Source organism: Pyrgilauda ruficollis, unplaced genomic scaffold (assembly GCF_017590135.1).
Source record: "Pyrgilauda ruficollis isolate IOZ18807 unplaced genomic scaffold, ASM1759013v1 scaffold33, whole genome shotgun sequence".
Taxonomy (NCBI): Eukaryota; Metazoa; Chordata; class Aves; order Passeriformes; family Passeridae; genus Pyrgilauda; species Pyrgilauda ruficollis.
The window spans coordinates 4,633,282-4,650,899 of record NW_024524711.1 but is presented as its reverse complement, the minus strand read 5'-3'; the positions used below and the strand labels follow the sequence as shown (position 1 = coordinate 4,650,899).

Sequence of the window (17,618 nt, the reverse complement as noted above, 5' to 3'; positions counted from 1 at the left end):
CACAAGAATTTTATTATTCGATTTCAATACACAATGAAACTTCACAACACAATTTCCACACAAGAATTTAATCTCATTCACCCATGGTCCCATGTGACTTCAGAGGACAAAGAGCAGCTACTGGATACCCTGAATCAACCTGGGCTAAATTTTTAAATATTCAACTTTCTATTGATAATGCATGGAGCAGTAAAAAGGCCATTTCTCTAGTCTTATTTCTCTGGCCAAATCTCGCACTGTACAAGGTTACCCAGTCACCAGAAATTTGTTCCCATAATACCTTGATCAAAGTCCATCTTCTACACAAGAACCAGGGAGTGGCATTTTCTCTTCATGTTTCAGCTGAATAAGATTTGTTCCTACACAAAACTATATTCTTTTCCTAATAAGCATTGTAAATCAGGAGTGTCTCAACTAAAACCTGTGGATTTAGTTTCAAGTTTACCTAAGCACAGCTGAGAGAAACAAGGAGCCTTGTAAAATTGAGTGAACAGCTTTTCCAAGTATGCTTTTGAATTTAGGGGGTCAATGTGGTCACTCTGTGCATGTTCAGAAGACAGAGCATGTTTATAGAAAAAAAAGCTTTAAGGTTTAAGAGCCTTTTATTGTAACTGAAATTATCCCATAATCCTCTTCCCTTTGTGCCCTGAGGCTTGAGGCTGAACTTGTGGACTTCCACATCACCAAACCTACAAGATGCTGACATGGAATAGAAAGCTGTCTGTGACAAGGCAGGACACAGGATGAGAGCAGGGTCCCCAGAGAGGTGACCTGCATGCCCTGCATCTGGCACAGCACAGCATCATGCTGCCACAGCTTTTATAGGCAGGGCAAAGCCATTTGTGTACAGCTGGAGAGAGGATGCAGGGATCATATTTCTGCATTTGTTAAAGTAGCTTCAACCTGGCACCACCCCCCAAAATGGACCAGGACTGTCATCCTGCCTATTCTTTATAATTCCCTTAAAAAAGTGTGTTTCTGTTCATCTCCAACCATAAAAAGGTTTAAAAAAGGAAAACCAACATTAAGTTATGGTACCTGTGTTTTATGTAATGTATTTTTCTCTCTCATTATACATTTGGGATCCTTATGACAAATTTCCAGATAAACTTGAGGTAAGCAAGTGACATCATCTAGCTGGTCACACGTAACAAGATTTAGGAGTTGAGATTTAAAATATTATCTGTGTTTTTTAATAATGTGACAGATGAATTTAAATCCTGTTCCATTCACCACCTCTTTCTTCGTTCTACGCAGCTGAGGGTAAAGCCAGCAGAGATAAATGTTTACTGCTTTCTTTCTCTATCTTTGCTTGGCTGAGCTCATTTGTGGATCCTACCAAATAGGGCACCTTGAGCTGTGAGACTGACTGCTGGAAGCTGAATTCATGGAGGTCTGAAGTTTTGTTGGCTTATACCACTGATGACAAGGCAGCAAAACCTGTGAAGAATCTTTTGACTCTCAAAAAGCTCATACAGGACACAACCATACTGATTTAGTCTGGAATTGTTCTTGTTGGTTTGGTTTATTTGGTTGTTTATTCCCAGCTGAGACTGGAATTCCCTCCTGGATGACGACATGAGAGTGAGAGGGACTCAGCCTTGGATGCAGCTCTGAGCTTCCTGGTACAGCCCCACATGGTTAATGCTGGCTAAGGCGGCACTGATAATCTCTGGCTCATTGGAGACACTGGAATTTGAAACTGTCACCATCAAAGGAGACAGTAATGGGTACAAAGGATGCAAACACCCTTGGTGTCCCATGGGCTGGTGTGCTCTGGCTGGCTGGGGGCACCCAGCATTCTGATCTGCAATGGGCCAAGCTCTGGGCCTAAAACTGTTCCAGGTGGGCTTTCCATATCTACACCCCAGAGCAGGTCTGCCTGCCAAGGGGTAATCACAGAACCAGGTAAATTGAGAGAGGGCATGAGTGATCTAAAGCCTCAGGGGAACTGCAGGGGCTAACTGAAAGAGCTCTGAATTGTGAACACACCTACAGCTTATTAAAATGAGTTGCAAAACAAAAGATAGAGGGTTGTCAGAACAAAGCCAACATTAATTCTGGCAGCAGTAATTGATTATGGCAGCAAATATTAGACATTCAAATAAAAAGTGGCTGTTGGAGCAAATGAAAAGAAATGTGAATTTGAGCTCCCCAAAACAATACAGAACTGTTTGGCAACTATGAAAATAATTTTTTATCATCTACAAGTATGGCCCCTAGACACCTTGTGAAAGAGCTAAACAGAAATTAAATAAACCACCTTCTGTTGACAGCACACAGACTGCTACTACTCAAGAAATGAGTGATAACATAACCCTTAGAGATCAATAGAAAGAAGCCAAGAATTTCTAAATGAGTTTTTCACTCCTCCTTAGCAGGAATCAGAAGAAAGTTCATAGCAGGTTAATTCTAATTTAGCAAACTACTTTTGAGAAACTTGGCATAAGGAACCAAGCCAGAAGGAAAAACATCTAACAGGGAAGACAATTATGTATAAAAATCCAATTATCACAATTAGCTAGTTATACTGATTGGTCTATTACGAAATTTTCAGTGCAGAGCTCTATTTCCAGGGGAGCTGGATGTGAGACTATGTAGGAGTGCTGAAAATTATTTCATGGGTTAGATTTTTGTAATGAGGTAAACAACACACAATTGCACAGCGTTGCATATTGGGTTATTCTTCTGGGACTAATCTGGTTCTCATGACAGCAGTGGCAGTTTGATCAAACCTTTAAAGGAGAAGCACATAGCTGCATTTATACTCTTCCTTTCAATTAAGAACAAAACAAACCTTAGTAATAGACCTGAGGAGCAACAATGCAAAAATAAATCAGTGATTACAATGCATAATCTTACAGTTGGTTATAAAGATCTCTTTTTATTTTAGCTATAATTGCTACTAATTAGCAGAATTCCCTATATCTCTTTCCTGTACTATTGTTTTTGGGTTTTTTTTTTGTCTGCAAAGTATCCAAGTTATACAAAAGAATATTCTCCTTCAGGGTAACCATTTTCTAAAAGCCTGAAAAAATTGGTTTTTTCAATAGTTTTGTTCCTGTGACCTCAAATTAAGCTGCCTGTGCCCCAGAAAGCCAACCTTTCCCCATCTCTTACCCAGGACAGTACAGAAGAAACAAATGGGAGCTGCTAGATGCTGTGAACTGAATCTTAAAAAAGAAAATGTACAAGTGAGACATTGTGAATACACACACTTCCCAGCACACCGGCAATTTACTACCTTTCATTACAGCTGCTATTTCTTGACTACACAGTGCATGTGTCTTTCCCTATCTCTTTTGATTGCTTTGTTCTTTACCTGCAGAGCACAGCTGGGCTGTTTAACACACGTCTAATGTCACCTGCAGCTTTCTGCCATCTCCCTTTTCCTTGCCACACAGCCACATTATGCTCCACAGAAACCTGCAGCATGTGCCCTTATCAGTCTCCCAGCCCTCTGTAGTACCTTGTTGAAGTAGAGTGAGGAGCCAGATGAGATGACCCCACAGCCCTCCTCGGGCTTGACGATCTCTCCCCCAATAATTTCCTGCCACTCCGTCTTCAGGGTATCTGGGTTCTCAAAATCAGACATGATGGTTGAAGAAAGGGGATTTTCAGGCTGACATTCAGTACCCCGAAACCCTGAATCACACCTGGAGGGAAGTGTAAACATAACAAGTTTTAAGGACTTTATTTGATACTGGCAATTAATTAAGGTAGTGCACTGACCTTATAAAAGTCGATGTGGACAACCATAATTGGAAAAAAAAAAAAAACCCAACCTCATTCTGGAATTGTGGTTTTGTATCATGGAAACAAACCAGAATAACTGGAAAATGGAAAATTGGAAATTTTTTTTCTAAAAAAAAATCCAAAAACCCTGTGGTCTCCAGAAGGTTTGAAGCTGGCAGGGAGTAGCATTCTGTGTCCTTGGTGTAGCACCCATTCTGACAGTGGCTGCCAAGCAGAGCTGAGCTGGTCCCTGGCATCCTTCTGACTCAGCAAAGCAGCTCTGGCCCTGAGCCAGGGCTCTTGTGAAAGGGCTGGAGTGGCCACCAGGACACCAGCAGCACGGCAGCCCTGTGCCACTGAAAGCTCTTCCAGGGCTTGGATCTGCCAAGGGTACAGCTTCTTGGACAGGCTGGTGTGGAGCAGCCGGCTGCTAACGCTGCTGGAATGGTCAACCCCGCATAGCGCTTTTGTTTTTTAATGTTTAATAAAAAAATAAGAACAACAGCCAAGAAAAGGAAAGCATGGAAAATAATAGGGTGCCTGAAGTATCAGGAGGGCATTGTTAAGAGGGTCTGACAAATGCCTCATACCTGCAAACACCATGGTCACACCAGCCGTGCCCGCTGCACATGTTGGGACACTGCTGGCCAATGTAGATGTTGTCCAGGGCCCACTCATCCTGGGCTGTGTAGTAGCACTGACTCCAGCGGAAACGTGTGGCACTGGACCTTCAAATCAATAACAATGCATTAATTTTTGATTCTTTACAGAATGGCAGGAAAAGAGGTAAAATGTAACCCAAAAGAAAAAAAAATAATGAAGTTAGTATCCCAATCACAGCCTAGGCTGCAAAGGCTGGCACAATCAAAGACAGATTCTTGCAAATTAACTTTCTAGATGGTGCCCCTCACTGCACAGGGCTATATAATGAACTTTCCAGTGACTGATGACATTTCTGAGGAAGAGCACACTGCAGGGATTTTGAGAATTTTGATTATTTTAAGGTAAGCCTAGCTATGAATATTACTGGATTTTTATTGTCTTATGATTGCAAAATTGGAAAGGTATATCTACGGTATGACTCTGTTTTTTTATATTTTGGTCACAGTTAACAGGTCATAAACTGTCTAAAGAGGTTTCTCCTGATATTTATTATTTAAGCAATTATTAAAGTTCTTGAGTGTAAGTGAATACCAACTATTTCTATTCAACAATAGTTGACTTTTTTCCTTGGATTTTTTTTTTTTTTTTTTGTCAGGATGGTTCTAAACTAGATTTTGCTCACATATCACTGGTGACATTGAGAGCACAAGTTTTTGACAAAGATCCTGTTTCATTGCACCTATTTTTTTCTACACTGCCTATTGCTTTTGACCAAAAACCCAAAATCTGTAACACCCAACTTTGTGGTGGTGAATCTTCAAATTAAATATCTTGCCTAACTAAGCTCTGGATATTTGTGATATTTTTCAAGCACAAAACCTTGCTTTAGCTTCTCCTTTCTATATAGTTTTATCTTCAATAGCTTGTTTTTCTTTACAGTAGTGAAATCAGCTAATATTATCCATTAAAAACGTTTAGTGTTGGCCCTTTAGGAGACTGTCCAATGCAACATTGACATTTTCCAAGGGAGTGACTCCCACTAGCCAAATCCAGCCTGATATCCACCACCCTCAAAAATCAAGGCTGGAGAAGAAAGTGAATCATGAGAAAAGCAATCTTTGTCATCTTCAAGCCTTTTCAAGCTGCTCTGCCAAAGTGCACATCCAACAGGTTACAGATACTGGCTGATGGCCACTCCCAAATAGGGGACACAGAGACTCTCCACTCCATGCTTGTGTCAGAATGAGATGAAGAAAAATAGGTTGCATGTGAAGTGAAACAAAGATGGGAAATTGTTCATCATGATGGAGCAAAAGGGGCTGTGCTGGCTGCATAACGGGTCTGGGTAAAAAGGGGTGGTGGTGGCAATGTGGGCACTGAGGCTGGATTGCATTTTGTGGAGGGGTAGGACAGAGAAAACAAGACTGACTGAAGAGAACTAAAATTTCAGTTTTAAAATGGGATAGGCCTCTGTCTGGCCAAGGGCTGGGGGTGCTGAGGATGAGAAGCAGGCAGCTCCTATTAGAAGCTTCTTTTCTAGCTTGGTTCTGAGCCATGTGGTTACTTTATGATGGCACAGGATATAATGCTGTTACTCTGCTTGGAGTTACAAAGCCCTTTCCCCACCCCCAATAATTTATGTAGAATAAGACTTATTAAAATGAATATTGTAAAGGTGGCTGAGCCACCTGCTCACACGTATGGAAGTGAAGAAACGAATAGAGCAGGCCTGTGCAGCTGAAGAGGACAGAGTGGCAGAGCAATTAGCCACTCTGGCACATATGAGAAGTTTGGTACATGTGTGTGGATAAATTTTTAAAATACCAGTTATGATTTTATTTAAAAACAAGTGAAGCTGCCCAAGGGCTTGATTTTTAATTGAAATGACCCTTGTTGCCTGTTTTAAGTATCTGTTTGATATTGCAAATACTGTAAGCATTTTTACAGCACTCAGAGTTAATCTGCAGGGGAAAATCTGCTGATTAAATTCTCCCTCAGGATATAATGTATTGATGGGTTACATTACAAGAGCTATGAATTATCCATTAAAAGTGTGCAGTGTCAGTAATCAGCACACGAAGGACTTCCTAAGCTTGTGAAGACACAATGGGCAGTCAATACTGACTGCAATTATTTACTGTTTATTTTTGGAGCGCTCTGAAGTCAGCACATCATTTTGGAGCTGAGGTTCATGTTCGCATCAATGGCACCACAGAGAGCCCTGACACAGGCTGTAGGCTCTGGAAAGAGCTGTAATGACTGGTGTTAACTCTACTGTGTGCTGAGGAAAATGACAATACTGAAATCAGAGTGGTGTTAGAGCAGGCAAACACATCCCTTGTGATCTCCCAGCACAGCAAAACTGTGTCATGTTATTTTCCCAGTTAGCAGGAGGGAGAGCACTGTGTTCAGGCATCCCTGTTTCTCATCAGGGAGGGTGTTTGGGTGGACTTGGGGTGTGAGACCTTGCAGCAAACCAGGGGAGATTTACAGTGGTGCAGAGGCAATTTCAGCATGCCATGGCAGTCTCGTGGTGCCCAACAAGTGGTGGTGCCTCCTAAAAAGAGCTTGGTGTGGCATTGATGGCGTTGCCTTGGCTGCTCCCTTGCTGCCAGGTGCACACAGCCTGGAAGGGCGGCTGTGCAGCATCAGGGCTGGTTCTGGGCACAAGACTCACTCCTGACCTACACCAAGAGTGGGGAGAGCCCAGCCCTTGCAGTGACAGGGGACACCTCTGTGCCCAGGGGAACACAGCACCTGGAGCCCCAGCTGAGAAGATCCCTGTGCAGCTCTGCCTTGCGGCTGTTCCCAGGGCTGGGTGTGCCCCAGCCCTTTGCTGGGGATCATGTCGGTTTCACCTGACCAAAATGTTTGCCTGGATAGTCTCATTGTCCCATTCCTGCTGCCACCCTGCCAGGTGCAGAGCTCCATCTGCCTCCTCGGGTTCCAGATGTTGGCTGCACATCAAGCTAAGGGTGCACTTAGCTCCACTTGTTTCCTAGAAGTTGCCCCAGCCAAATGAAGTGATTGTTTCTCTCATTTGAGGGGAGGGGAAGAAGGGAGGAGGCTCATTACAGCCTGGAGATGAACATGTTGCCCAAATGGAGGCATGTGCAGCAGCTGGGGGCTGGGGACAGTCCCCAGGGAGCCACATGCCAGAAGGGAGGAGTTATTTTTATCTGCAGACAGACAGCTCTCCCCTGGGGACAGCTTTGTCCCCACGGGAATCCTGTTGCCCCAAGCTGCAAGGGACAAGGGGCTGCCCTCACCTTCCCAGCCAGCCTGCTGCCAGGGGTCCTGTCCTGGGGGAAGCAATGTCATTGTCACAGGGCTGTGGGCAGGGAATCAGATGCCTCTCTGGGTGAGGGATAATGCATGTTAGGCTGAAGTGACAATTGCAAAAGCAGTGCTGCTGGAAAACCAGTCCTGCTCACTGTTTTTGAAAGCTTTCCAAGGCTGCTCTGCATCTCAAGGTAACAACAGCTTAAGAGGATTATGCTGTTAAAAATGGTAATCAACTATTTTAAAAAACCATGTTAATTAAGAAAAGAGAATAAGGAGATGAACGTCAGCTGCATTCTCAGTGATAAAACACTGGTTTTCTGGACAGTCACCCTTTGGACATCTATTGAAATGGGAAGTGCAGCACTGAGGAGCTATGAAAGCATTTCTTACATGCAAAATAAACTTCCCTAGTTCCTCATAGTTTCTCAATTTTTTTTAATGCTACTGGAAAGCAATATACCTCTCTAATGACATTATATCTAAGTCAGGTTGATGTCAAATAAAAGTCATTTTTGTTGTGTGACATTTTACGTAAGCACAAGGAAATCATGTCCCAGAAGTACTGCGAGTGAAATGATGTTCTGTTATAAAATTGTTCTGATATGTGAGTTAAAATAAAATCACTGCCTTCCCTCCTGATATTAAAAGCCTTAATGATTTAATGCAAATTTGTGGCTGGTAAAATTATATTTGCTACCTTCTGAGTTACCATAATTACATTTACCCAATTATCCTGAAGGTCTCATTCAGTCATTAGGTGTTGATTTGTTTATGAAGTCAGCAACTGACAGCTGCTTGTATCTCATTAAAGCCTGTTCATATGTAAATGCCTTGCATAAAACTGAAATTAATTTTCATCAGTGTTAGAAATGTTCAGTTCAAGTACAATACAATTTCAGCCAGCAGGTGCTTACATTTCATTTCTTCAATACAAGTCTCATTCTTGCAGCAGGTTTTCTACCATCCCAAATCTCACATAACACAGGGACCTTGTAGACCCATGCTTGCTAGATACAGAACATCTACAGATCTGCAGGAATACCAGCACACCCAGAAAGTTTTACAAGAGAAATAGGCGCTGCTACGAACAATTTTCCAGCTGCATGAGCACAGTGCCACAGCCTGACACTTCCCACACGCCCAAGGTGCAAACCCTCAGCTGGGAGCTGTGCATGCAGGGGTGAAAGCTCCAGCAATCAGAGCTGGGCTGTGCAGGGGTGTGAGGCCATGCTGAGGCCAGCAAGGGCGGAACAAGGCTAATGAGACATTCCTGAGACCTCGTTTAGGGGGTTGGTTTCCCTATGCGGTAAGCGCAGGGCAGGCTGGGCGTTTGGCAGCCTTTGCCTTGTGTGGGTGAAATGGAAGGAAGGTCCAGAGGTCTCTCTCCGCCTCACCCCAGCTTTGGGAAGGCAGAACACCTGGCTCTGCCTCTGCACTGCTCTTCCCGGCCATCACTGAGGTTTGGCCTCTGTGTGGTGGTTGCAGTGGGTGCAGGTGGGGAAGGGACAGGAGGAGGAGGGAGGGCACCCCAAAGAGGAGCCCTACAGAGCATATTCACTGCCAACCACCTGGAACAATGCCCTCTGTGTGGCTGGGCTGGCAGTGCAGAGCTGCACATCAAATTGTCACCAATAATGCCCAGGTTTTGGAAAGGCAGAAACTTGCTTTCTGCTCACAAGCCTGTTCTAAAAATCTCTAAAACGTCCCCTCCTAGTCTCAACCCAAAGGAACTGTTGAGCCCTTAACCTGCTCTTTGCTGCTGGAAAGGAATGTTAGAAAGAGGAACGAGTGGTGAGAGAGACGTGTGCGGTGTGCTGGATTGCATTTGATGGGGAACAGGCAGCCACCCTTCCTCTTCACCCTGATAGCACTGTAGCACAGCACAACTCAGAAAATGTCTTCTATGAAGAGCAAAGTAATTTTCAGTGGTAATTTGTACCTTAATTACAAACAAAACTCTGCTAACAGACGGGAATCCCTTCAGATACAAGACAGAGTGTGAAATATTTATGATTTGTGCACAGCATAGAACAGGAACCCGGCTATTAATTCATCATAATTTCTCCCCACAGTCTCCTAAATTAAAATGGAGTTATATGCTTCTGTCACCTCATATGCTGAGAAAATTTAATAGATCCTAAAGAAAAAGAGGGCCACAACATTGGTATCATCATCAAATACACAGTGCATAATAACTATGAGTACATGATATATTTTATAAATTAGGAATAACATCCTGCTTTGGAGTGTAACCCAAAAAATTGTAGATGCTTTTGAGAGTCCTAAGTGCTTATGTGAACCACAGATTTTGTGGATGGTGGCGCATAATGACATGTAAGATTTAGTACATTATAATCTAACTACAAAGCAGTTATTTGTAGACTTACTTGCACCATTTGGTATTATCTGATATGATAAGTTCTAAGGATTCAATATTTGCCTTTGATGTTTTGCCTAGAAATAGGAAATTCTGAATATTGGCTGTATAGCAAAAAGGGCCAGTGTGTTGAAAGAAGGCATCATTGGGGTGTGATTGATGGAAAGAGGCCGTGCTGAGGCCATGCAGAGTGTAAAAAAAAATAATGATGAAGGATGGGGAAATATAATGATGACTTAATCTGAGCAAGCTCTCATTGCAATTGCTGTGATGGATTCAGGTCAAACATGATCAAAATGTAACTCTAATTGCAATAATTAAATTCTCAAATGAAGGATTCCCTGAAGATTATCGAGATTTATGACAACTTTTTATTTGTATGGTATAAAAAAGATTTAAAAACAAACAATGAAAGAAACAATTTAGTTATTAAAAAATTTTAGGGGAGGCAAATCAATTTTGATTACAACAAGATGAATAGGCTTTCTGATAATTTTTGTTTCTCTTTTTTTTTTTTTTTTTGCATGAGAGAATGTTATTTTTTAAGAGATGTTATAAAAAGAAACAAGAGTTTAAAAATTCCCAGAAATGAATCATTAGTTATTGTTTATACAGGGCTTTGGTCTGAAGATGTAAACAATAAGGAATGTGCAAAATAAAAATTAACAATTCAAATAAAGCCTTCCTCCAATAGGGCATTTATAGACAAGTACCACTACTTTTGAAAAGTCTGAACTTTATTAGGAGAGTCAGAGTATGTATTAAAAACAATCCTAAACAATAGTTTCTGTTGACTTCACCAACTTTTATTCTCTAATTATGTAAGGAATACATTTTATGGAAATACCTGTGACTGGGTCAGCCCTGGCACCCTACCTATTGCCTTGAGTATGACCTGCAGAGGACTTGAGATTTGTCACAGCAATTGATGTGACAAATTGTCTGCACAACACACCCCCCCACTTCCCCCCCCCCTCCAAAAAAAGTTTAAAGATAGGAAATAAATGCTTACCAAGTCTTCTGTGGTAAAAGAACAGTGATTCTCCTCCACTGAGTAAATTCACTGGAGTGGTAAATACTTGCTGATGTAAACTCCTGACAGCTCGGCATACTGGGAAGGCATTCCTTAAGACGAAACATTTCAAAATTAGATTTAATGTTGAGGAATAATTGGGAACAGAAACAAGAGTCAAAGAGTCACAGAACCAGGAGCTTGTCTGGGTCCAGATGTTGGAGTGAAAGACCCAGAAGAGAAAAATCCTGGCATGATGTGGAGGAGTTTTTCAGAAAGTTTGTAGCACAATTGAGGGTGGAAGAAAGCCATATGAATCTATTTAAAGAGCTTAACATTCATGACTGGCAATGTTTTGCTTTTCTCCATGAGGAATGTCTATCTCTGGTTTTTACTATCTTCACCCCAGCATCCACCAGGGACTATGAAATGAGGATACAAGACCACTGTGAATAAGTCTATGAAAGTGACTATCATAAAGGTCATTTTAGAGACCTACTTGTGAGGCTTTGCCTGGGCATGCTGACTGCCCCACAGCCTCCATCTGCAGTGGGGAGCAGCAGTAGGGACAGACAGAGCCACACCAGAGGGCCCAACCACAGCCTGCTGAAGTTGTGTCCTTTGCCCTTCCCAAGCTCTGCAGCTGTGCTAGCTTTGACAGCTACAGCAAGCAGTGTAAATTCTTCTCTCCTGCTTCTAGGATTATTTCTGCATTTAACTCAGATTCCTGTTGAGGTCTGTTTCCCAAATTCTATTTTTTTTTTTTAATTCAGAAAATATGGTCATTGTCTCATCTTTTTAATATTAAATATAAATGAAGTCCATTATCCCAGCTTCTTACTGTTTTCTAGCACTACCCTTCCAATGTTACTTCATTTTTTGCAATATTCCATAATTTATTTCCTTTTTGTCAAAACAGCACCCCCAAAATTGGCCTATGAAGTATTAATAAAGTGCTTGGAAGTTACTACCAACCTACATGATCCTGTTCTAGCTGCCAATTCAGAGTTCCCTCTGCCCCCTCCTGCCACAGCACCGCATCTCCTGACCATCCCCACGTGCCCAAGAGTATTTATTTCACTGGTCACTGCTGTGCTCACCCCCATGAAGGGTACCAGGCAAGAGAACAGACACCTGATCATGCAAGTAACCTATTTTGTCTGTTCTGAAACTAATAATAAAGGAGTGACTCTCTACAGAAATTATGGCAATCAAGAATATTTATATAGTTAAATTATACAGTAATAGGTATGTATTAAATATGAAGAAGGGCAGAATATATTATTTTACAGAGAAATTTATTGTTCAAATATCTTAGAGTATTAAATGAAGATCTGAGACTTTTTTTTTTTTTGTAGATTTTCTAAAGGCTTAGTTTCCTTTCCAGCAATTTTCAAACATTTTTTCTTGATTCATCTCCCCTAAAAGATTATAGAAAACTGGATCTAATAAAGATCAGTGATCACAAAGCAAACAAAATTTTCAAACATTTTAATTAATTAGTGTTTTGTTTATTTGCCAGGTTATGTCCTTGAAATATACTACAAATACTCTTTTATCACAACAACATGGGTGGTGTGAGAAAAATGAATTGGCTGCATGTTATCTCTGAATTCAGCTCTACTGAGCAAGGAAAGGAACACTAAAATCTGAAGCTAACTTATCTTCCATGGATGTCAAGCACAAACCCCAAACACCCACTGCTAGGAACTATTCTTGGACACTGAGATGATGATGTCTGCCAGGTATAAAAGACAAGAACAGTGTTTGAAATATATGATTTATAGCTTTCCTCTGGATTCTGTTTAAGGTAAGAAATCATTATTTGGATTTCCAAAGTTTAAAAATTAATTTATTGCCATTTCTTTATCGTGCCCACCAAAGTAAATGTGGCAAAACATAGCATGGCAAGGGTAACCAGGCAAAGCTTTAATTGCTCATGGAAGGTGTGGAACTTGACGTACAAATCCTTGGGTGAGCCTGCAGAGCAGGAAAAGGTAGTAGGACAAGGTCCCTGACACCCTCTGAACCTGCTCAGAGGCAGCCAGAGGACCTTGGTTAGTTCACCCGAGTCCAGGGGAAGTCCAGCTTTTCATCTAAGAGGGAAAACAAGAGCATGAACTATGGCCAAATGCGCTGCTCACATTTGTGCTGAGACAGCACTGAGCCACCCGGGGGAAGAGCAGCCAGGGCTGCTATTTGCACTTCCAGCAGAGTGGGGGAAACAGCGGTCATTCCAGCCTGGACTGTGCTTGAACCAGGGCTGGGAGATGAAAGGCTCTGCATTACAATCCCCTGAAGGAATGTGCTTTCCATTTACGAAATGGCTGTGCACAAGGGCAGAAAGAATCTCTAGCCATTTAAATTCCAGGAAACAGTAGTGCATTTTGCTTAGAAAAACAAAGCAATAGCACAGGAAAGATCTCAGCCATTACCCTGTAGCTCTAACTGTGGCCCAATTTTTTTCACAGCCTTTGTCCATTCCTGTCACTGTTTTGTATTTCAGGATTTCAGATATCTATCTTCCAAATATTACAAGGAACAGTCTAAATAGCTCTATGAGTGATTTTGACTGATTACAGCTGAGCATTTCTTTATTGAAAGGTGAAAAAGGAAAACATCTTTCTTTGTTCAATGCCAAAAGTGTATTTCAGGCTATCTTTGTGTAAAGCAGAGTTTATGGAAGACAAACGTCCTCACTGCTGGCCTCACCTCCTGAACAAGATGCCATGTGAGGCCATGGTTGGTGGAGTACTCCAGTTTCACTTGGTTGTCCATATGAGGAGTAAAGGCCTGACCACAGCCCATCACCAAGTTGAACTGTATCATATACGAGGCTCCAATCTGCATGGACTGGGTCTCCACGTAGCGCATGCTGGAGGCTAGCTTTGAATCTCCTGTAAAACTGAGAGATGCAAGGAAAAAATCAGGATGGATCCCCAAAATAATTCAAAAAAGAGCATTACAGTTCTGGGTTAAATACAGTTGTGCTTTATTCTGTAGACTGGCACATGGGATGAGACCACGCACAGAAGAATCTTTCTGCTGGTTGGTACTTCTGCAAATTACCAGGAAGATCTTGATGTATCCCAGCATGTGAAACACTGAATTATTCTGTTAGTTCTTACTATATGCTTTTTGTATTAAGGATCAAGTTAGGGTCTAGCAAAGGGCAACATAAGGAAAAAACAACAGAAAGAAAGTTCATTCTCCTGGGTGTCCATTGCCTAAGGTCATGCCACAGTCAGAGCTGTAATTTCATTCTAATACTGGGCAGTTAAGATACTCTGAATCTAGTTTAAAATATTATTATATACAGTGTTAACTTCATTGGTTTTCAAGTGTGCCTATACACAATTCATTCCCTTGACTGTGTTGCAGAATTAATCTTCTATTCTCAGCTTGTTTTCTGTATAATGTACTGATATAAGGGTTATATTTTCCAGTGGATTGGAGAGCAATAGTTCTCCAATGAGAACTATTGTTTGGAACACACATATGAACATATATTTTGCAAGGTACCCAGTTATCATATATATAGTATTGCAATTTATAGTCTGAAATTCCAAGATATTTAACTTCAAATGCAGGTTTTTCTTCTATGCAGTATTCAAAATAAAAAGGAAACAACCAAATTCAAAACCTCAAATACAACAGAATCATAAGAAGGAAGTAATAACAACTTAAACATTGAATCTTGCTCACTAGCCATCAAAACAAAGTATGTTAATGAAAGTTCACATAGAATGAAAATTGCCTCTCTCCTTAGTTTGAGATTTTAGTGTCTTCAGAAGTACTGCAGTCCTTTCAGCTTCAGTATATTCTAAGACTATTCTTAAATGTGAACACTTTAGAAAAGGGATTTGCTCTTTTTAAAGAAAATCACTGCAAATCATGATGGAAAAGAAAAAGCTGCATTCAGTACAGTAGTGATGAAGAGAATAATTTAGTTCAAGGTTGCTCTTATGATTGAGTAAGCTACAGTTTATTATCTTAAACAAGAAGTCATAATCTTTAAATACAATACAGAAGAACACATTAGCTTCTACTCCTGTAAAATTCAAGGTCATGACAAAGTGAGTGTGAGGACAAGGAATACAAGTCAGTGTCACTTAGGACTCTTCTAAATTAATTCACTGACCTACATTGTTTTCTACAGAGTCCTTTCCAGAGAGAGCACTTATGCCATAAATGTCAGCATCCTACCTTAAAGCTTTAAAAGAAATTACTGAAAGCTGACATTAGTTTTATCATTATCAAATTTCTGTTACTTGGCATAAATTAACATCCAGGCTGCTTTCTGGCCTTACTTTTGTGACTTGATTTCCTAAAGATGATCCAGCTCATGGCATTATATTAAATGTTTCACTTTGTTTTGTCTCTCTGCAGCCCAAAGTGACTGTGGGTGGACACTCCCTTCACTGCCAAGTCATGAGGTCACTGTCGTGGACAACTGGACTGGAAGGCAGTAAGATATCTTGGAAAACTGTATCTGAACTGTTTGCCCTTTCAGTTGGTGCTCTCAGTGATTTTCTTCTCAATAGGAAGGAAGGATAATTTTAGAAGAGGATGTAATGTGCACGCATCAGCAGTGCAGCTCCCAGCCTATGGTTTGTGGCTTCCTGGTTAGATCTGAATGCACCTCGGAAGAACTTGTCTGGATAATGCCTGAATTTATTTTTCTTCTAAACTTTATCTTGAATTTTATAAAATGACAAAAATCCTCAAATTTAAAAGGTAAAGCTGATTTGATCTGACACAGGCTGAAGCCCTGTTGGGAAATCTGTGCCAATACAACCAGGCTCTTCAGGTGTCAGTCAAACATGGCAGTGTAATCAGCTGGAAGTTATGTGCAGCACTGCTTTGGAAGAGGATTTGGCACTGCACACAAAAACCTGGGCATAGCAGCACATTGCAGTTACCTGAAGCTTATCTGAACAGAATAAAGGAGTTGAAACTCAACAATTTGATGAAACATCTGCCCAGAAGTTGTCTTCCCAAATTAATAGAACAAAAGTAAAGGATTTCTAGTGAAAAAAAGGGCAAAGAATTAAATGTAACATTTTGCTCTTGTCTTCACAAAAATTCCCTTTATTCAATGCTACTAAATAAAGTGAGAAAAAAGGTCTTAAACTCTAATATCTTCTTTCTAGTGGCATTCAGGTCACGATTAAAATATTTTAAATTTAGTATTCATTTTAATTTAATAGCTTACCTACTGGATATTGTACACAATATATTAAGTAAGTATATTAAGTAAGTTAAAAAGTCAAACCAGCTCTTTAAAATGCATATTAAAGAAATGTGGAAAAGGAAGATAGCGTTGAGATGCAGACAATATGTGGTGCTCTATAAGAAGCTCTTTTGAGGGAAGAAAATCACATTATTACAGGTACACAAATTACAGGTACACAAAGTCCTTTATCATCCACGTTTTGCCTCCAGCTGAACACAAGTAGCATTAAAGTTGTGGGCTCCACCTTGTGCCTTCTTTGCTCTCCAGATCTCTCATGTTGTGGTTAGGGGTATGCTCTTTTGCTGGAATACCAAATGTTTTCTTTGTTCTGGGAGCCACACAGCTGGAATACCTTTCCAGAATTTGTAAAAGATGAAATAATGTCCCTGGCGTCACAATAATTAACTAAAAATTCTTCAGAAATGAGAAGGCAGGGGCCTCATTTTTGTATAAATGTGTTGCTGTGAGTGGATTTCTGGCACGTGTGTAATTAGACCTGTGGAGGCACAGGAACACAATACCCACAGGTGCCCTCAGAACAATCGCTCTCCCTCCAAGCACTGCCAGCTAATTGGTACTTCTGGGAATGGTATCACAGTCAGTGTCAGCCAACCTGCATTGCTCCAAACTGCTCTGAGATCCCCAGAGTTACCATATTTTCAAGGCTGGTACTTTTAGGAATACTGAAAAGCCACATGGATGAAGCTTTTTTGTAAAGCTGCGTTGGCTGAAAATATTGACACAATGGCCCAAGGCTCACACCAGACACAGCTTTGCTTCCATCAAAAGCAGGGGATGTTTGGCCTTTTTGCATCACATCATACCTATTTTGCCAAGTAATTCCTAAATGTATTAACATCATTAATATAATTAAGTCGATTACCTGAAAGAAACTTTCTGCATGTTACAGAGAAACAACTACTCCAAACAACAAAACATTTAAGACACTGGTAAAGTACCAAGCTGATGTAGGACCACTGTAGGATATTGCTCTATAAAGACAGCTCATGACAAGACAGGTTTACAGTCTTCTTCTAGGCTTCTCCAGGGGCAGTGGGACACTCTGTCATTTGCTACACTGAGTTGAATCATAATGCTGTAATCTGACTGAAGACAGTTTATTTATATATAGCTATTTTATTTGTGACCAGATGAAGACATACACACACATACACACACACACACACACACACATATATATATATATATATATATATATATATATATATATACTTAGCATTCTTATCAATATTTAAATGAATTTCAGCAAGTCGCTCTATATAGCCTATAATACTCCAGAGATATTCGGTTCAAAATTTTGCCTGAATATGAGCATTTTGGAGAAGTGATGAATTAATGTACATCATCAA

The 17,618-nt window shown here is 40.8% G+C and overlaps 1 protein-coding gene across 1 annotated transcript in view; it reads right to left on the bottom strand.

Annotated features, from left to right (window-relative positions):
- RELN (reelin) overlaps window positions 1-17,618 on the bottom strand; it is a 276,870-nt gene that overhangs the window by 70,474 nt on the left and 188,778 nt on the right. The window contains exons 21-24 of the mRNA XM_041474646.1: window positions 13,725-13,917; window positions 11,013-11,125; window positions 4,326-4,463; window positions 3,470-3,656 (exon numbers count right to left, since the gene is read on the bottom strand). Of these exons, the coding sequence (XP_041330580.1) occupies window positions 3,470-3,656; window positions 4,326-4,463; window positions 11,013-11,125; window positions 13,725-13,917 (631 nt within the window). The remainder of the gene's footprint in view (window positions 1-3,469; window positions 3,657-4,325; window positions 4,464-11,012; window positions 11,126-13,724; window positions 13,918-17,618) is intronic.